Below are 22,076 nucleotides of genomic sequence, written 5' to 3' on the forward strand. Positions count from 1 at the left end.
GGTTACCAAATCCCCTGCCAACCCTGTTCCAGTCTACACAGTAAAGGCTCATTCACACGTGCGTGAATCTCGTCCGTGTACTGTGCATTGAAACAACGCACAGCATACGGCCCCATTTATTTCAATGGGGCTATTCACACATGCGTGAGTTTTCACGCAGCGAGAGTCCGTTGCGTGAAACACACTGCATGTCCTATATTGGTGCGTTTTCACACACCTAGCCGCCCATTGAAGTCAATGTGTGTGTGAAATCCACGGACCGCACACAGAGGCACATCCGTGTGCTGTCCATGTTTTACGCATCAATTACATTGAAAAAAAAAAGTACTTGTGAGTGTGAAAAACACAAGCCACACGCAAAGCACACTGATGCATGACACAACGCACACGGACAGATTTACACGTGTTTTTTACGCACGTAAATCTCTCACACTCGTGTGAATGTAGCCTTAGGGTCAATGCACACGATACATATTACGTTCAGTTTTTCCGCGCATATTTGCGTGCGCCAAAACCGCAGCATAATACAGTACCAGCATAGGCAATGAGATTCCAGGGAATCTCATGTACACGCTGCAGTATTTTCCCGCACGTAAATTGACCCGCGTTGCGTATTTTCAGAACCGCAGCATGTACCGCAGCGTGTCAATTTATCTTGCGCTTGCGAATTCTATCTTCCTAGTTCTGGAGAAATGCGCAGCAAAACCCGCAGCATGAAAACGCTGCGATTTATGCAGCAAAACGTAAAAACCGCACCGAACAACGCATTAAAAAACGCTCCTTTATATGCGTTTTGATTTTTTTGTGAATTTCTTGCGGTTTTGCTGCGTATTTTCCGCAGCAAAATACACAACGTGTGCATGTAGCTCTAAGCTGACAAATGAGCTGTAGTAAAAGGGTCCGTCTATTGTGACTGCTCTAGTGGCCAGTTCCAAAACTGGAGTATTTGAAGTTTTTTTTAATTTTATTTGGATAGTCACATATAAAACAAAACTGGGGAAGAAAAATGTGGAAGTATCACAACTACTGTTGTCAGGTTGCATTTAATCCAATGTGACCACGGTATGATTGTTTGGACAAACCTCCATATAGGTTGTTCTTCCTTGCAGCAGGTTTGTCGGTTGCCGCAGGTCGGTCACTTTATAAGGGCCGGTTCACATCAGCGTTGGCTTTCCGTTGAGGGGTTACGTCTGAGGTTTCCGTCGTGGAACCCCACAACGGAAAGTCAAACGGAAACCACAGCTTCCGTTTGCATCACCATTGATATCAATGGTGACAGAAACATTGCTAATGGTTTCCGTTTCTCACCATTCCGGCAGGTTTCCGTTTTTTCGACGGAATCAATAGCGCAGTCGACTGAACCCCTCAATGGAAAGCCAACGCTGATGTGAACAGGCCCAAAGTCTAAGTTGGTTTATTGCTCCATGTTCATGAAGTGATTTCTTTTTTTAATATGTGAATTTTAATATCTGCAATGTTTCTTATATATATATTGTACATGCTGTATATATATATTGATGTTTGGGAAACTGACTGTCATTTATATCTGTTCTTCTCACCCAGCAGATGTGGCCTCATGGAGACTGTCTAGGGGCCGCACATCTTGTGATGGGCATGTAGAGGTATTTATAGGTTTCCAATGGACTCCTTTGTGTTTCGACAGCGTCACAAAAAACGACACTTCTCTGCTGTGTCAGCAGGTAAAACTGAGAGCTTTTTCAAGCATAATCTTGAAATGGGAAGACTTCTTCTTTTCATATCATTTCTATATAGTTTAATTTAATTTAAAATCTGCTTAGTGATATGAGGTGGATGTCTCATATGGGCAGGTCTATCATTTAGGAGTCTGGTAAAGCCGGATGACAAGGACCTACAATTATTAGTTATTATTCAGCTTTCCCTAAAAAATTGCTGTAACTTAATAACAAGTGACTAAATAAAGTAACTTTATTTAAAATGCATCCGGAATATTTTTTTTTGCATAGAACAGCGGAATGTGTGCATATGTAAAACTTTGTAATATATCCTATTAACTGGTTCAAGACCGGGCTATTTTGAGCCTTCAGGACCAGACACCGTTTAGCCATTTGTAGCACACGTTGGTTGAATGGCTATAACTTTTTTATTTGTTGGGGTAACGACGTGATTTTTGCTATTTTTTTTTAAATTTATTTTTTTATTTTATTTTTTCGTAGTCGATGCAGGTTTTTTTTTTTATCATTTTTATCCTTTTTGCTATTTTAGAATTTCTAGGCTTAAAGTTTGAAAATTATAATAAAAAAATAAGCTTTTGTACTTTTTAGCTATTTTTCTTTTCTGGTAATAATATAGTTTTACCCTAAAATAGACCTTTTATTTGTGATCGTCATTGTCTACCGTAAATTTTGATATATTACATGTCTATTTTAGGGTAATTGAGTCAGGGCTAGCGTTACAACAATGATTGGCGGGGGGAACATTTTTTTGGGGGTGGGTATTTTATGTGGATTTATTATTAATTTTTTTTGCACTTTATTTTAGTTTTATTTACTTATTATTATGGTCTGTCCCTCAAAGGCCAGAAAATTGGGACTTTATTATTATTTATTATTCTTCTTTTACACCATGTTTTTTCACTGTAACTGGGGCAGCCGCTGCCTCTATTCATATACACAGCTCTCATTGAGAAGAGATCAGAGACTATGGAAGCAGCGAAAGCTTCTTCTATCTTCTCCTCAGGGTCCCCGGGAGTCACTGACTGCCGGAGACCCGACATTCAGCTGCCCGATCGCTCGGGCAGCAAGCTAAAACCTGCGCCATAAGTAGTCTATGGTGTGGGTTTTAAGGACCCCGACCGCCGGACGTATATACACAGCTGGCAGTCGGGAACCTGGACGGTAGCATCTTCCAGCAACCCGTATTTCTACTTTCTTGCCTGCAATCTCTCTGTAAATGCTCAAAAACCTTCTCAGTCCCCAAAATATATTTGTCTTGAGTAATAGGGTAAAAGTGATTGTGTCACCCAGCATCTATAAGCTTTTCATAGTAATGTGCTATTGGACCTGCCATTAATAAACGTGCATTGCATGCTAACTACGAGGGACCAATTAATGGCAGCCACAGCATTTGTCAGCCGAAAAAGGCGTCGCAGCTGCAACTACGCGGTGACTCTTGGCCAGTCGGACAGCGCTGTATGCTGCTTATGGCCCCTCCTGGAAACAATCACCAGATGAAACACATTACTTACATCTTTTTATTACAAGGGTCTCTCAGATGACAGAATCCTATTTATGATTAACGTGATTGACAAAACTGTTTCTGTGTTATATCTAGTGCAGGCCTGAAGGGGCTTAGCATGACTGGTATTTTCTCTTTGGGCCTCGTTGAATTTCTATGTCATGTACCACCACCCCAGGTCACTAGGCATAGCACCGTATATTCGTTTTCACAGAGTTCCCCATCTGAGACATTTATGGTATATTGTGGCCCTTGGGAGTACTGAAATCTGACTGCGGCCCTCAGAGTAGAAATGGTTGTGCACCCCATAATTCCCTTGTCTCATCCTGTGATCTGTTCTGTTCACCAGATGGGCTGTACCCCACAGTTACCCGTTTTTTCACCACTTAATAAGATCAAGTCGTCTCGGGAGCCTGTGACGTTACAGTGTCTGCAGAACAGGACCTCTCTCTGGGAATGTGACAACTATGTGGTTCAGACATGTACGTCTGGCCTGACAACGTACCTGCAGTGTAATCGCTCTCGGTAAGGAATTAGTTTCATTTATGATAAGTTTTCACATACTTCTTAAATATGCGCTCCTATAAGAAGCTCAATAGGAATCCATAGTTTAGATGCAAGAAAAGTAGGACGAAAATGAAGCAAGAGGGAAAATTTAAGGCTGTGTTCACATCTGCGTCAGAGGCTCCGAAGAATGCTGCACCTTTTTGTCCGGAAAAATGACTAAGATTGTGATGGAAACTTGACGTGGGTCCAGTTGGTCACCGTTGGATCCGGCGGCTGCCTGTGATGGAGCGGAATAACGGAAAGGCGTGACGTATTTGTGAACAGAGCCGAAGTCTCCAGACAGTCATCCCTAAAAAGGACCTGTCAACTCTACTAACATGTCTAAGTAAATTGCATTTCCATGAAATAACAATTCTGGAGCATCTTTTTTTAGAACTCTGCGTTGTGCTGTTCCTCTGTTTGTCCTCCTGGAAATGTATGAAAAATTTGACAACTGAGTGTTACAATTCCCCCTGTCAAACTGACATGTTTGACACTGTCCAATCAGCGCTGTCATTGTCAGAATTTATAGGGACGGCGTGTCTTGACAAGCGAAATGGTAACATCCAATAATAGAGGGACGGCACAATACAGAGATATAGGAAAAGATGCTTCAGAATTGTTATCTCATGGGAAATACAAGTATTTACTAAAAGACATGTCAGGAAAACTAACAGGTCCTCTATAAGGAGAATATTTAAAGGAGACCTTCCGGATGTAATATATAAAAGGGCTTGTATTGAAAAATGTGATTATTATTTATTTATTATTTTTATTATTATTATTATTATTATTATTTTGAATCGCTTACTTCTTTGCCTGGTGATTAGTACTTGAGATTACAGGCTTGAAACCTGCAGTGTCTCTACTTTGATTTTCCTTGACTCTGGCCATGTTCAGCCGCGTCATAGAGATATTGGGCCTCGAATCAAAACCGTAACATAAAATGCCCTTGTCACCCAAAGTACAGCTTTCATGTTTCGGATCACTTTAAGAAAGGAAATCTGAATTCTGATTGATTCCTTGAGCAACAAAGATTTTACTTATACAGTTTGGAATAACTGCCTTAAATAGTGGCAGTCAATACAGAATATATTTGTGCATTTTTATGTGGATTTAGAATGATATAAATCTGGAAATACATACACTGAATTCAGGTGGTATGTGTATCATGCAGCCCAGGAAGGTTCCTCCTTCCGGGCCTGTCATTTGGACATCGGCGGTTAGGAGAGAGGTCTGTGGAGGTGGTTGTCATTCTGTCATGCCTTGATCCCGATCATGGGAGCGGCAGGGGTTGAAACCAGCCTAGTACGTTGATTTGAAAACCTCACAGACATTTTATCAACTTTGAAAGTTCTCTATTAGGCCCCGCGTTCAGACTTTTACAAAGGTTTCAGCGCATGAAATCCGCAAACAGTCCGCATCCAATACAGTTAAGCATATGCTTTAATGCATATGTGTTGCTCATATGATACCTACAACTCGCTCATAAAAAGTATTTTAAAATGCTGTGCCACGTAGGGCTACACCCTCTAGTGGTCTTAGCCCGGCACGTGTAGTTAGACCACACTACCACCGAGAATGGCAACCATAATCTTAATAAATATTTATGCTATTTCCAACTCCAGATTTACTCAATACCCCTAAGTATTTTCTAGAACACTAATATTCCGCCGCTTGAAATAAATGGGGTAGGTTGGGGGTTAATGTATGTTGTTGGGGGATGATTGTGTGATTTGTGGTAGTACTCTCTTACCCTATTATGTCTACGTGTCCCCAGAATGGAAGAGTCATGGCTTGTCTGGATTACCATATCTTTTGCTGCCATAATGATTCTGGTTTTCTGCTGGATTCGGGTATTCAAGTCCTGGAAATGTTGTACTCAGTGTCTGCACAAGAATGTGCTCTACTTCTTCTGTAGAAGATTCCGTCCCCATCATGAGACTCCTTCACGGAGGAACGTTTATCATAGGGAACCCCCCAATCTCAATGTCCAGGAAACTAATAGTCCCCCATCTTCTCCAGGAATCATCCAGGATCCAGGTGGTAAGTTTTACTTGTCAAGATGATAATGGAAATGTAAAGCAAAATGAGACATCATTGTGATGGTAGATTGTGACGACCCAATGTCAGCCCAAGGAGAAAAGTCTCTAGTCTTTGTCAGTTATACACAGTCAAGTCGCATTATTATGACCACCAGCTAATATCCAGAGTAACCGCCGTGTGCAGCACGGGCAGCAGCTAGACGGGCTGGGAGTGATCAATAAGGTGCTGGTCTGTGGTCTCCGGTATCTGGGGCCATGGTGACCGCAGTGCATCCCACATTTGCTGGATGGTGCGCGGGGGAGGATCCATCGAGCGAACAAGACAATCGAGGGGGTCCCACAGATGCCCAATTGGGTTCAAGTCTGCGAATTAGGGGGCCAGGGAACTACTTGGAAGTCCTGGTCGTTCTCTTCCAAGCACTGTCGGATATTTCTAGCCGTGTGACGTGTCGCATTGTTTTGCTGGAAGATTCCATCTGCCCCAGGGAAGACAAACCGCATGTATGGGTGGGCGTGATCTGCAACGATGGATTCATACCCAAATCCGTTCAGAGTGATATGTGTTCAGACAGCCTACTTCATGAATTATATACCCACCAAGCCAGCCCACAGCACATCCCTTCCTTCATGGGCTAAACGCTGCCGACATCGAGGTAGTCATATTAATGTGACTCGACTGTGTATATGACCTGCTAAAGAAATCATAAAGGGGTTGTCTATTGGGGCATATGGATGTCATACAGGGGGGTCCTCTGCTAGGCACTCCCCTCTATTAGCCGGGGCGGATAGAGCCACTGCAAATAACACCTCTCGCCTGGTAGACCCAGCCCATCCATGTATTACATACACCGCATTTTCTCATGTAGTGCCCACAGCCGGGGAAATGTATGGCTAACTAGAGCTTCCCTTGGTAATAACAGGTGATTGCCAAGGTTTATTTAAGCCGTACCTATGGCAATCAGTTGATGGCTCAGCTGGATTCCATATAAAAAGGTTCTGTTTTAATGAGACAACCCCCTTAAGGCACTTTTACACAGGCAAATGATCAGCCCCATGTAAACACGGCATCATTCAGCCGACAAACAAGCAAATGTTTGTTTGTTGGCTGATCGCATCTTTTATGTGGCTGAAAAAAAATCATCATTTGTCGGCACCACAAGTCCCCGTGTACACTGTATGGACCATTACACTAAAACCAATCAGTTTAGAGGTGGTTCTGCCTAAGTAAAGGGAGGTGGAGAATCAGGGGCACAATATAAACCATTCATGTCAGGAAGATTTTCCGGATGTACTGTATCATTCCAGCATATGCCCCTGTATAGACATATATCGTCCATAGACCCTTGTGTTACAAAAAGGTACACCATGTTTTTTACCAAATCCCTATGTGTTGAATAGCGTAATCCGCTACACTATTCCATACAGTTAAAAAATAAATGATGCCAAAAGGGTACTCGTTTACAAAAAGTTACAAAGCCAAAAAAATACAGAAAATGTTCGTACCATGTGTAAAATTGTTCTATGTACAGATACAGTTCTTATGAATCTTTACTTGGCATGAGAAACAGATCAGTTGGCCTAATACACACATGTCCATTCTCTTATCTCAATGTGCCAACATCATTTATACATTGTACTTATTGCTGTTATACTATGACTTGAGAAAATCTCCTTCACCCCCAAAAATATGCTTTAATTAAGAAAATATAAATTGAAACAGTGCTTGCATCTTCTATACAAGTGATAGCTGTATGAATTAGTAGATACCGTGCGTAATAGTCTACTGTATAATGGTTAAGGTTCAGATACATTGAGTAGAAAGAAGAAGAAAAAAGCAGGGGAAATACCAGCGCTGCCGAAATAGACATAAATCAACAATTATGTAAAGGAGGTATTTTATTAGCTTCTTAAAACAATGGCAACACGTTTCAACGCCGATCCGGCGTCTCCATCAGGCCAGTATACAGTTCTAAAAACATAGCGGCTTTAAATATAGCATCAAACAATTAAGAACAGGTTGAAAATACCACCAGAAATCACGTAAAGATGACGTCATAGGGGTCAGAGCAAGTCTGACAGGACCTGTAGCCAATACAGTATGAGCCCCTGGCAGTGGTTAGACATTGGTACAAAGTAGCGGAGGTCAAGAATGTAATCAAACCTTAGTGATATCAGTGATGAAACAACTAAATAGATACACAAATGGCTGGAATTCAAAGTGCAATTACAAATATATAAATAAATGCATACATACATACAAGGATAAAATACATACAATATATAAAAAAACAAAACGGGCAGGCACATTTTAGAGGACTCTATGAATAAGTGATACAATATGACAGCCTGAAGCCCAGCGCAGAATGAACATATATATATATATATATATATATATATATATATATATATATCCACACTGAGTGAGAGATTAGTGTGCGATATGTTAACACTGAAACCTGTGAAAACGGGAAACATCAGCGGACGGCTGGCTTGAGGTGACTAATGTCAGCGGGATATATAGCCTGCGGACGGCGGAGTAAGAAGCAGAGAATGTACTTTGAAGGAAAGGAAGGTTGGATCCAGCATTCGTGGAAATAAAAGGAATCTTTTTCCAAGTTTTAATTATTCTTGTTAAAAAATAAGAAATTCAGTGGCGTATATAGTATCTTGCAATGAAAAAAGAGTAATGGTAGGTAGCCTACGCGTTTCAGACGGTGTCTCCGTCCTTATTCATGGCTTAGGATAAGAACTCTGACTGTGTATGCTGGGTTTAAATGTGTTTGACCACAGGTGTGTGTTTTTAATTGCGTTTCAGGGATGCCTGGTGTTGGAACGCAGCCTTTGACCCGCCTCCCCCATTGACCGGCTCCTGGGCTCATGGGCTAAATGATCCGAGAATGGTAAGTATCTTTTAAATTGTTTATATATCTATCAAAACGCTTGTGACATGTGTGTATCCACGTAGTATGTTGACATACTACGTGGATACACACATGTCACAAGCGTTTTGATAGATATATAAACAATTTAAAAGATACTTACCATTCTCGGATCATTTAGCCCATGAGCCCAGGAGCCGGTCAATGGGGGAGGCGGGTCAAATGCTGCGTTCCAACACCAGGCATCCCTGAAACGCAATTAAAAACACACACCTGTGGTCAAACACATTTAAACCCAGCATACACAGTCAGAGTTCTTATCCTAAGCCATGAATAAGGACGGAGACACAGTCTGAAACGCGTAGGCTACCTACCATTACTCTTTTTTCATTGCAAGATACTATATACGCCACTGAATTTCTTATTTTTTAACAAGAATAATTAAAACTTGGAAAAAGATTCCTTTTATTTCCACGAATGCTGGATCCAACCTTCCTTTCCTTCAAAGTAAACTTTTTTCGTGAGCCACCACGAGGATCCGAGCACCAGGATTACCCATTACAAAAACCAAATCAACTTTTACAAGGTGAGCTGGAGAAATTCTCCCTACATTACTTGTTTCTATAAGCAGAGAATGTACATAGGAAAAAAGAGGGGGGGGGGTAGATGGAAAGGAAAGCCAGAGTGAGTGATAGAAAAGTGAAAGAGGGGAGGGAGAAAGGAGGGGGGGGGGTGTGAATGACATACAAGAGCAAAGAAAATACGTAGAACGGAGGGAGAACAGGAGGGTGAACTGTATACTGGCCTGATGAAGACAGCGGTTCGGCGTTCAAACACGTTGCCATTGTTTTAAGAGGCTTATAAAACACCTCCTTTACCTACTTTGCATCATCTTTGATTTATGTATATGTCAGCAGCGCTGGTATTTCCCCTGCTTTTTTTTTTCCGATCTACTCATTGAGGCCCCATGCACACGACCGTAAAAATGCCCGTAATTACGGGCCCATAGACTTCTATTGGCCATAGGTACCTTCCCGTTTGCTTATGGGTAGGTGCCCGTGCCGTTGAAAAATATAGAACATGTCCTATTTTTTTATTTTATGGGCCATGCTACTATACTTTAAAATGGTAGCACGGCCCGTAAAAACGGCTTCCTACCCGCGGCCGGCCGTGGCCGTAATTACAGGTCGTAATTACGGGCACGGTCGTGCGCATGAGGCCTCACTGCGGTGGTTCATCACACCCACCGGATTGGGGATATCTGCAGCTGATGTTACCATTTACCCCTGCCTACGACAGTGTTGTACCTGTATTTGTACAACTCTACAAGGTGAGCGGCGTTGCTTCCGTTATTAACTCACTCATCCATCTTTCATTCGTTTTGATCTACACGATGTGGCGCCTTGTTTAAATTTTTTTTTTTTTTTAGATTTACAATGTTCAGATACAGGGCCAAATTTAAAGGGGTTATCCAGGCACACAAAATTGCTCCCAAATCAGTCCCTGAAACAAAAGCCAACAACCCTCCAATATATTACTTTCTTCCCAAAGCAGCGCCAAAGTGGTTCTCTCTTACTGTGGATATAAACATTTTTACCATGCAGCAACTCGGCGTACTGTCACTAAAGGGTTATAGACGTGTCACTCTTTCCTACTGTTAGGCAGCTTTTAAAGAATTTAAAGGGATATTTATATTTTAGAAAATAAAGGTTATTCTTTGTCAAATACAATTTTCCAAAATACTTTGTGTATTCATTTATCATGATTTTCAAGATTATAAATCCCTTTTCCAAGTGCTTAATCCAGTCAAGTTAACGTTTTGTTATTTTGACAACTACTACTGTTCTATCTTTTTTACATGTATTTTGATGTCTTAATCTTCTGTTTTTGTTTTGGTAGCAGAGGTGAATGCTTTGCTGGCTCCTCATGGTTTCCGTCTGAATAACACCATCACCCCTCCACCCAGCTACATGCACGCACTGCGCATTTTGTCCCGACCTATGGAAAACACGCAGACTCCACCCCCGAGCTACCTCGAAGCGCTCAAGATTTTGTCCCGTCCAGTCTTGGTCCATGTTCATGCAACAGAGTGTCTCGAGGATAAAGAGAATCTGGATGTTCTTACTCCCAAAGAGAAGGGAGAGGGTTGTTAATGTCATTCAGAAAAATGTGATTTTATTTTGTGAAGAACTATATTTATAGATATGAACTGGAGCTTTTTATAAAGATATTAGCAGTAAATACTTTACATTCTGGGTCTCTATTTTTTTTTATGATCTCCTTCTATGATCCTTCTTATTGCACCAATATAAAAGCTACAAAGAAAAATAAAGTGAAATGAATGTTGGCATGCTCCAGCACTCGTATTACAGACGTCTTCTCCCCTAGAAACATTGCTTCTAGGGGAGAATATGGCACCTCACAAAGCCATAATACGGTAACACACAGAGTGCCTCTGGTGCTACCATGTGTAACGTAGGAACTGTGCCTGGCATTGTATATGGTATGTGCATACTTATTTGGCATGTGCCCATAGTTAGGTTTCACTGGCAATGAAAAATGAGGTTGCGCTTAACCCCTTAAGGACACAGCCTGTTTTCACCTAATGGACCAGGCTATTTTTTACAAATGTGACATGTCACTTTATATGATAATAACTTTGGAATGCTTCTATTTTTTCAAGTGATTCTGAGATTGTTTTCTCGTGACACATTGTACTTTAAGTTAGTGGTAAAATTTGGTCGATACATTCAGTGTTTATTTGGGAAAAATACCAAAATGTAGAGAAAATTTTCAAAAATTTGCATTTTTCTAAATTTAAATGTATCTACTTGTAAAATAGATAGTAATACCACACAATAGTTGCTAGTTAATATTTCCCATATGTCTACTTTATGTTGGCATCGTTGAACATTCTTTTATTTTTAGAGGACGTTACAAGGCTTAGAACTTTAGCAGCAATTTCTCACATTTTCAAGAAAATTTCAAAACGCTATTTTTTCAGGGACCAGTTCAGTTCTGAAGTGGCTTTGAGGGCCTTATATATTAGAGACCTCCTATAAAACACCCCATTTTAAAAACTGCACCCCTCAAAGAATTCGGAACAGCATTTAGAAAGTTCCTTAACCCTTTTGGTGTATCACAGGAATTAAAGCAAAGTGGAGGTGAAATTTACAAATGTATTTTATTTTGCAGAAAATCTGTTTTAATTCATTTTTATCTGTAACACAGAAGGTTTTACCAAAGAAACGAAAATTCATGTTTATTGCCCAGATTCTACAGTTTTTAGAAATATCCCACATGTGGCATTAGTGTGCTACTGGACTGAAGCACCTAGTGGATTTTGGGGCTTCCATTTTATTAGAATATATTTTAGTCACCATGTCAGGTTTGAAGAGGTCTTGTGGTGCCAAAACAGTGGAACCCCCCCCCCCCCAAAAAAAAAGACACCATTTGGCAATCTACACCCCTCAAGGAATTTATCAAGTGGTATAGTGAGCATTTTAACCCAGCAGGTTTTTTGCTGAATTTAGTGTAATTAGGATAGAAAAATGAAAATCAAAATTTTTCCAATAAAATTTACAAATCTTCAATATTTACAAGGCATAAAGGAGAAAAAACAAACCAACATTTGAAAAGCAAGTTCTCACGACGGCAATACCCCATATGTGGTAATAAACTTCTGTTTGGACTCATGGCAGGGCTCAGAAGGGAAGGAGCACCATTTCACTTTTGGAGCTCAAGTTTTGCTGGAATGGTTTTCAGTGCTATCTCGCATTTGCAAAGCCCCTGAGGGACCAAATCAGTGGAAACTACCCAAAAGTGACCCCATTTGGGAAACTAAACCCCTGAAGGAATTTATCAAGGGGTATAGTGAGCATTTTGGCCCCACAGGTTTTTTGCTGAATTTAGTGGAATTAGGCTGTGAAAATGAAAATCTACGTTTTTTCTAATAAAATGTAGTTTTAGCTCAGATTTTTTAATTTTCACAATAGATAAAGGAGAAAAAAGTGCCCCAACATTTGTAAAGCACAGTCTTCTGAGTACGGCAATACCCCATATGTAGTGATAAACTGCTGTTTGGACCCACGGCAGGGCTTAGAAGGGTAGGAGCACCATTTGGCTTTTGGAGCTCAAATTTAGCTGTAATGGTTTTCGGGTGCCATGTCACATTTTGCAGGCCCTGAGGGGACATAACAGTGGAAACCACCCAAAAGTGACCCCATTTGGGAAACTACACCCCTGAAGGAATTTATCGAGTGGTATAGTGAGCATTTTGACCCCACAGTTTTTTTGCTGAATTTAGTGGAATTATGCTGTGAAATGAAAAATTACTTTTCTTCTGATAAAATGTGGAAATTTTCAATTTTTACAAGGAATAAAGGAGAAAAAGCACCGCAACATTTGAAAAGCAATTTCTCCCGATTACGGCAATACCCCATATGGGGTCATGAACTGCTGTTTGGACACACTGCAAGGCTCAGAAGGGCAGGAGCGCTATTTGGCATGCAGATTTTGCTGGCTTGGTTTTTGGGCGCCATGTTGCATTTGCAAAACCCTAAAGGTACCAAAGTAACCTTATTTTAGAAACTACATCCCTCAAGGCATTTATCATTTGCCTGGACATATGACAGGGCTCAGAAGTGAAGAGCACTATGCGCATTTGAGGTCTATTTTGGTGATTTTCACACCATTGGCCCACAATTGCAGGGCTCTGAGGTCAAATAGTAAAACAAAACCCCAAGTAGTGATCCCTATTTTGGAAACTACACCCCTTAAGGCATTTTAAGGGGTGTAGTTGACATTTTGACCCCACAGTTTTTTTTTCATAAGAAATTAATGCGCAACATATGGTGCAAAGTGAAAATTGCAATTTTCCGCTGATATGTCATTTTAGCGCACAATATGTTGTGCCCAGTTTGTGCCACCGAAGACAAATACCTCATAAAATTTTAAGCGGGTTCTCCCGGGTATGGCGATGTCGTATATGTGGACGTAAACTGATGTTTGGGCATGCTGTAGGGTTCAGAAGGGAGGGAGCGCCATTTAGCTTTTGGAGCGTAGATTGTGCTTGGTAGTAGTTCTGTTTGGGGTATTGCTGGTATTTCAGTTTATAATGTGGGGGCATATGTAAGCTGTGCGGAGTACATCAGGGTATAATAATGCGGTAAATAAATAATCGCAGATATGTGGCCGGTGTCGCACTGATAAATGGTGCCCAATCTTAGCCACTTTTGGAACACTGCACATTTTGCATCGCCATATTCTGAGAGCCAGAACGTCTTTATTTTTTCTTCACCGGAGCTGTGTGAGGGATTATTTGTTGTGGGACAATCTGACGTTTTCATTGGTACCATTTTCGGGTACATGCGATTGATCACTTTTTATTCCATGTTTTGGCAAGCGAGGTGACCAAAAACCATCAATTCTGTTATGTTTTTTATTTTTTACACCGTTCACCCTGGCCTATAAATGACCATTTTACTTTATTCTGCGGGTCGATCTGATTACGGCGATACCAAATGTGTATAGTTTTTTTTACATTTTGCAGCGTTTGCGCAATAAAAATCACTTTTTTTTTAAAATATTATTTATTTCTTGTGTCGCCATATTCTGAGAGCTATAACTTTTTTATTTTTCAGTCAAAAAAGCTGTGGGATGGCTTGTTTTTTGCGGGACTAGTTGTAGTTTTTATTGGTACCATTTTGGGGTACATGCGACTTTTTGATCACGTTTTATTCCATGTTTTGGGAGGAGTGGTGATAAAAAAATAGCGATTCTGGCATTGTTTTTTTCTTATCTTTTTTGGGGTGTTCACAGTGTGGGAAAAATAACATCGTTTTATAGTTTGGGTCGTTACGGACGCAGCGATACCAAATTTGTGTACCTTTTTTAACGTGTTTATTTTTTTCCTATAATAAAGTCTTATTATCGGAAAAAAGGCAATGTTTGTTTTTATTAACTTGAACTTTTATTTTTACACTTTTATTCAATTTTTTTTTTATCCCACTAGTGGACTTGAAGGCCTGCTCCTCTGATCTTTACTCTAATGCATTGCACTACCCACGTAGTGCAATGCATTAGAGCTGTCAGTCATTCACTGACAGCAAGCCTATTTGGTCCCAACCACAATATGCAAAACAAAACACAATTGGGTATGTATATAGGGCAAAAAAATACTATAGAATCACTATTTATACCACAAAAATATATTTTATTAAGAGTAAATACACAACATGAACAATTAAAAACATTTAAGATAGCATAAACATACTAGACATAGTCTCTTGGGGGTTGCCATCCTCATAAGCAGCCAAAAAAAAACAAAAACACAATACCACCTAATCCCCTTAGCATACGTTGCTAATATATAAGACCTCATGCACACGACCGTAGCCATGTGCACGGCTGTGATTTTCGGGTCGGCCGGCAGCGGACTGTCAGCCGCAAGCCGCCCGCAAATCGCGGGCAATGCACATGGCCGCGGCCATTATTTTCAATGAGCCCGGACCGCAGAAGACGGCCGTAATAAGACATGTCCGTTCTTTCTGCGGTGCGGGCTCCCGTAAAAACTATGGTCGTGTGCATGGCCCCATAGGAATAAATGGGGCCGCAATTCTCCCGTGGATTTTCTGAGGAATTGCGGCAGAAAAAGCACGTTCGTGTGCATGGGGCCTAAGTATAAATGAAAGAAATGTTGCATCAGACCATCTCCATAAATACAGCATAGTTACGTAATGGCCAGAGAGGGGACTGGATGCCCCACGCTTATCACCACAATGCGGCTTCCTCAGGGGTGATTTTTGTTATGAAGTATATTTTTACTTTATAAAGACACAATATTAATTACAATTATCTTATAGTGTGTACACAATCAAGCGCACTTACCCATCTCTCTCCGGCGAGCGCCATGTAGCCACTCAGAGTGGTGTCCGCTCGTATGCAGTGCGCCGGGGCCAACACCACGTTAACGTGACAACAATATTTTATATGGCGCAGCAGTGATTCAGTGGTGGTCTATTTGCTGCATACAAACAATTGAATAAAATGTAGCTCATTTTAGATATAATTTAACTGTGGGTATAAATAAGGGGTTTTCCCATCAGAGACATTTATGACATATCCACAGGATAGGCCATAAATGTCATAGATGCGGGTCCCACCTCTGGGACCTGCATTTATCTCTAGAACGGGGACCCCTAAACCCCGTTCTACACCTCTGTGCTCTGGCTGATTTCCGACCATGAAGAAGAAAACAGCGTAGCTCCCTGAGTATCGTTGTTTCCGTAAGTCCCATAGAACGGAATGGTAGTTATGGAAACAGCATAGCTCGCATGCTATGCTGTTTCCGTAAGTGCCATTCACTACTATGGGACTTAAGAAAACCGCATAGCTCAGCGAGCCACGTTGTTTTCTTCATGGTCGGGGATCACACGCATCCGCCACAACACAGAGCGGTAGAACGTGGTTTAGGGGTCCCCGTTCTAGAGATAAGTGCGGGTCACAGGACCCACATCGGTCTGACATTTATTCCCTATCCTGTAGATATGTCATAAATGTCTCTCACGGGAAAACTCATTATCTCCTTATTTATACCCACGGTTAAATTATATCTAAAATGAGCTACATTTTATTCAATTGTTTGTATGCAGCAAATAGACCACCACTGAATCACTGCTGCGCCATATAACATTTTGTTGGGAGAGCTTTGTCAAATGACATCACTTTTTAAAGTATTAAATCAGTAAATTTTAAGTAAACCTTAAAATTGGCTATAGCCGTAGGGCAGCCGTCCCGGTTCTAGATGGTGCAACATGACGTAAAGCGTCACATGCAGAAGCCGGGTCACTGCTTTCATATCTTACAGGTTCCGGAATTATTAATAGAAGCTGTGCAGCTCAAGTAATGATATAAAAAAAACAAAAAACTTAAAATATGGCCCCCAATAAAAAACATGACTACTATTCGCTTTAAAACCGACTACCATGCACTCCCATTCTGTTTGTGTCCCCATCATCATACATGGGCTCTTACAGGGGTCAGAACTTCTAACAGTGAAGGTAAATATTAAGTGTTAATATTCGTCATGTGTATACTTGTGGGCCATGCATCATGCCCTCTTCTGTTTAGCATATGTCTGTTAGACATTTTTTTTATTTTATCATTGAAGTCAGTAGAGAAACCGATCCAAATGTCAGGCATTAGTTAGTATCCACTAGGCTTTCTATTTCAATCCAAAAATGGAAGCGTGACACATACGGTAAGGGTTTACAGAACCTGTCATTGAAATTACGGACTGAAGTGTATACATTTAAAGGCCAGAATCTGAAATCATGTATAATCACTGGACTGTAAATCTTAAGGTAACCACTGGAGGGCAGTACACTCATACTAGTAAGAAATCCTAAATACCTGGCTTTATAGTGTTCATAGCTATCTACATAAAGAAGTATCCTATTTTTCTACACAAAGTTGGATCATTTACAACACGTATTTATATGCAGATGTGTGTATTGTTTCTTAACCGTCCTTCATGACTCATAGGCTCAACTACTTTATAAACTTAATCTGGCCATAGACATAGATAGCTGGTTATCCCCAATTCTCCCCATTAACATGAGCAGAGGGGCGAGTCGGTGAGTTACAGCAGCAACCAACTTCCCAATTGTTTTTTGCAGATGTCAGAAACAGAATACAGGCTGCATTTAGTATCCCCTGTATTATCTGAATGGAGTGAACTGCAAGGTTGTCAGAATAAGGTCAGCGAATACAGTGGTCGATGGTGGCTCCTTGGTTCCACTATAGGAATTTAGTCCACCCTCCAGCTATACAGAACATATACATGTCTACTTTTAGTTGCATCGTGTTATCATTACACACAGGACAAATCATCAATAATAATAATAAGTTATTTTCCCCATAATGAATAGACCCTATTGACAAGTGATTGTCTCCAAACTCAGCTCCACATGGGGTTGTCTTCTGCTGGACCATTCACGCCCTCTGATACTTTAGTGGGCCCCTGATTAAACTAAATTGGCCATGCTAAAGATGTGGACCACACAACTACTACGAGGCTCAGATGGTGGGGGTCCTGTACTTATCCATCCTCCCAAAGATAGGAAATATTGGTAAGACCAATAGAGACCAGGCTTTATCTACCAGGGTAGCAGACATAGCAACTTCTATGTGGCCCAGCAGCTGTGGACCACTCCATGAACTGCTAGAAGTAGGGGCCCCATTTATGTTTCTGCCTTGAAGCCCCATGATCACTCAACCGCACAGTTGTCTCCAAGGGGCGTTTTTTTGGCACTTATTTAGAGGCGGAAACCGCATTGGAATCGGCACCGAGAAACGGCCCAAATCACATCCGTTGATGTCAATGAGAGGCAGAAAAGCAAAGCGGCATACTCTTTACTCGAGCGGTTTCCGCCACTGACCCCCCCCCCCCCCATTGAAATTAATGGGAGGTAGAAAAAACCTGCAGTGGTTTTTGGCTGCAGTTTTTGCAGTAGATTCAACAGTAACCAACCGTGGGCAAAATAAAACAAAAAAAAATTTTGAAAAATACTGGCAATTCAAAATCTGCCTCCAAATTCCTAAATTAATTTTGAGGCAGGTTTTTTCTGCCTGACAAAACGCTGTGTGAACTTGCACTAATAGGTTAATAAAGTTCTGCCTGAGACACCCAGGATACAGGAGCCACAGGTACAGGCATGTCTGCTATCTCGAATGCAATAGGGAAAGGCGGAGAGGGGCTGTCTGTGTTGGGAGGTGGGAAGTACATGTCTTATGTGAACGGGGAGCTTTTGGGTCCCCTCAGGAACTTGGGCGTAGGTGCGACTACTACCTCTGCACTTCCTATAGCTACACCCCTGCTTGGCACCCAATAGGATGGAGCACGACCAAGTGTGCCAGGAGATTGCTGTGGTAATTATTATATCATGGATTTGCTAAGCCCCTGTATTGATTTTTGTACCTCAGTGTATAGCGACTGAAAATGAAGAACTATGGAAATCACTTACTGCCCATTCCAAATTATAGTAAACTCCATTCTCGAGTGCTACAGAAACATTATTGTCCCCTCAAGATAAGTAAATGCTGCACGATACAGCAAACGGGACGTTCGTTGCCGGGTGTACTTTATTTACTTGACTTTTTTACCTGTAACTTTCACGTTTGTGGTAAGTTTTTACAACTTGCTCCGGGGAATATTGCGGTACATGTAATTGTTACACATGTAGGACAAATAACATGTAAGGCCTCTGTTTGTAGGTACAGGATGTTCTCTAAGACCTGGTGAACATTGTCCAACCACAACCAACAAGTCACAGGATCAGCAGCTGGTAATTGTCTGGTTCTCAAGTCATCTGGAAATAAATGTATTTTGTGCTACTTTTCATAGGACGCAAGTTAAAAACTTGAATTTATAGAACATCCTTACCATATATTTGTCTCTTTTAATTTTATGTATTGTACCATTTCAATGTTTTTCAACTAATTTAAAGGTAACTAAACTTTCAAAAAACTTTTGACATGTGTAGAAATTTTTCCTTCCCTTTTCCCTTCCCTTGGTTGAACTTGATGGACATGTGTCTTTTTTCAGCCGTACTAACTATGTAACTATGTAACTATGTAACTATGTTATAGTGACATGTCAGAAGTTTTAATTGGTGGGATCTGACCACTGAGATCCCTACCGATCGCTAAAACAAAGCTGCAGAAATGATCGGGTGAGCGCTGTGTTGCTTTGTTTCTGAGCTTTCTTCTGAGCAAGTGGTGTACAGGCTCATTAGAGAGTCTATGATCCCATACACCACATGTTCGGCTTTTCTCGGAAAGCCGATCAAAAAGTAAGCGGCACAGTGATCACCCGATCACCCCCAAAACTTCTGACATTTCACTATCACATGTCAAAAGTTTTTAAAACGTTTAGTTACACTTCAAATTAGTTTTCCTACAAGACTTTGAACAATGAAAGGTGAATATGAGGGTAGTCAGCTGACCGCATAAGGTATGTACCACTATGGTGTACACAAGTATGCAATTGTAGTGTAGCATATGCCATATTCCCCAACACAGCACATACCTCATGAGAAATAAAATGCAGCTGCTGAACAATGCCAAATTGTACCATGGCAAACTATTTTAGGGTGTGCACTTATTTAAAGCACCATGCTATACAGTGCATTCAGAAAGTCTTCAGACCTTTCACTTTTTTCAATTTTTTTTTAAGTGGAGGCCTTGTGCTAACATAAAAAAAAATTGTTTTTCCCCATCATTCTGCACTCAATACTCCAAAATGAAAAACTCAAATTTCCAATGGACATAAGTATTCAGACCCTTTGCTAAGACAATTGAAATGTAGCTCTGGGGGCCTCCCATTTCTCTAAATTATCTTTGAAATGTTTCTCCACCTTGATTGGAGTCCACCTGTGGTAAATTCATTTGATTCGACATGATTTGGTAAGACACGCCCCTGTCTATATAAAGTCTCACAGGTGACAATGTATATCAGAGCAAAAACTAAGTCATGAGGAGGAAAGAACTGCCTGTAGAGCTCAGAGACAGGATTGTGTGGAGGCACAGATCTGGCGAAGGGTACAAAAAAAAATTCTGCTGTACAGAAAGTTCCCAAGTGCACAGTGGCCTCCATAATTCTTAAATGGAAGAAGTTTGGAACAACTAAGACTGCTCCTAGAACTGGCTGTCCCACCAAACGAAGTAATCTGGGGAGAAGGGCCATGGTAAGAGAGGTGACTAAGAACCTGTAAAAGATTTGCCAGACACAGCTTCTGTGTCGACGTCCCTGGTTAATCAGTCTGCATCTGCTCCTAGGTCTGATAGAGTGACTCGATCTTCTACCACTCAGGCTGGTAGGCTGAGGAGTGGGAGAACCCATCGCAGTCTGGCCAGACGGAGCTATCTCCCGCTGTCGGTCTATTTATACCTTCATTTCCTGCTCCTCCTTTGCCTGTGATTCTGTCTTGTTTCCTGGCTCTGCTGTTCTGCTAGTACTATTGACCTCTGCTTTAGATTGACCCTGGCTTTACTGACTACGCTCCTGCTCTGCGTTTGGTACCTCGTACACTCCTGGTTTGACTCGGCTCGTTCACTACTCTTGTTGCTCACAGTGTTGCCGTGGGCAACTGCCCCATTTCCCTTAGCTTCTGTGTACTCTTGTCCGTTTGTCTGTTGTGCACGTATTGAGCGTAGGGACCGTCACCCAGTTGTACGCCGTCGCCTAGGACGGGTCGTGCAAGTAGGCAGGGACTGAGTGGCGGGTAGATTAGGGCTCACCTGTCTGTCCCCCTACCCCGGCCATTACAGAACCCAATGGTCACTCTGGCTGAGCTCCAGAGATCCTGTGTGCAGATGGGAGAAACTTCCAGAAGGTCAACCATCACTGCAGCGCTCCACCAATCTGGGCTTTATGGCAGAGTGGCCAGAAAGAAGCGTCTCCTCAGTAAAAGACACATGAAAGTCTGCCTGGAGTTTTCAAAAAAGCACCTAAAGGACCCTCAGACAGTGAGAAACAAGATTCTGTGGTCTGATGAAACCAAGATTGAACTTTTTGGCCTCAATTCTAAGCATCATGTCTGGAGGAAACCAGGCACTGCTTATCACCTGCCTAATACCATCCTTACAGTGAGGCATGGTGGTAGCAGCATCATTCTGTGGGAGTGTTTTTCAGCGGCTGGGACAGGGAGACTGGTCAGGTTTGAGGGAAAGATGAAGGAAGCAAAGTACAGACATATTCTTAATGAAACCCTGGTCTGAACCTCAGAATGGGCCGAAGGTTCATCTTCCAACAAGACAATAACCCTAAGCACACAGCCAACACAACACAGGAGTGGCTTAGGGACAACTCTGTGAATGTCTTTGGGTGGCCCAGACAGAACCCCGACTTGAACCTAATCATACATCTCTGGAGAGACCTAAAAATGTCTGTCCACTTATGGTCCCCATCTGCAGTGAAGAATGGCAGAAAATCCCCAAATCCAGGTGTGCAAACCTTGTGGCATCATACCCAAGAAGACTGGAGGCAGGAGAATAACTAGGAAAGACTGGGCCCCATAGCAAACTTTTGACTGCCTCCCCCTCCCCTCGGTGCCACACACAGCCCCCCTTGTAGATAGTGCCCCCCATGTAGATAATGCCATATAGCCCCCCTGTAGATTCTGCCATATAGCCCCCCTGTAGATAGTAACATACAGCCCCCCTGTAGGTAGCACCATACAGCCCCTGTAGCTAGCACCCCTCACCTCCCCCTTGAAGATAGCACCCCCCAAAACAAATAAAACAAAAAAATTATATTCACCTAGGCCCCGTGACAAACGGAGCTTCTCCAAAGCATCCTCAACGCTGACGGGATCCTTGTGTAGGCCGG

At 41.7% G+C, this 22,076-nt stretch overlaps 1 protein-coding gene across 3 annotated transcripts in view; it reads left to right on the forward strand.

Annotated features, from left to right (window-relative positions):
* The window catches only part of LOC142750005 (CD5 antigen-like), a 54,715-nt gene extending 43,776 nt beyond the window's left edge, over positions 1 to 10,939 (forward strand). Inside the window, exons 5-8 of one of the 3 annotated variants that reach the window (XM_075858690.1) lie at positions 1,564 to 1,700; positions 3,566 to 3,741; positions 5,543 to 5,808; positions 10,586 to 10,939. In XM_075858690.1, the coding sequence (XP_075714805.1) occupies positions 1,564 to 1,700; positions 3,566 to 3,741; positions 5,543 to 5,808; positions 10,586 to 10,839 (833 nt within the window). In that variant the 3' untranslated portion in view covers positions 10,840 to 10,939. The remainder of the gene's footprint in view (positions 1 to 1,563; positions 1,701 to 3,565; positions 3,742 to 5,542; positions 5,809 to 10,585) is intronic. The other 2 variants (XM_075858692.1, XM_075858691.1) reach the window with 2 other exon arrangements.
* The last annotated feature ends 11,137 nt before the right edge of the window (positions 10,940 to 22,076 follow it).

This window comes from Rhinoderma darwinii, chromosome 3 (genome assembly GCF_050947455.1).
Source record: "Rhinoderma darwinii isolate aRhiDar2 chromosome 3, aRhiDar2.hap1, whole genome shotgun sequence".
Lineage (NCBI taxonomy): Eukaryota > Metazoa > Chordata > Amphibia > Anura > Rhinodermatidae > Rhinoderma > Rhinoderma darwinii.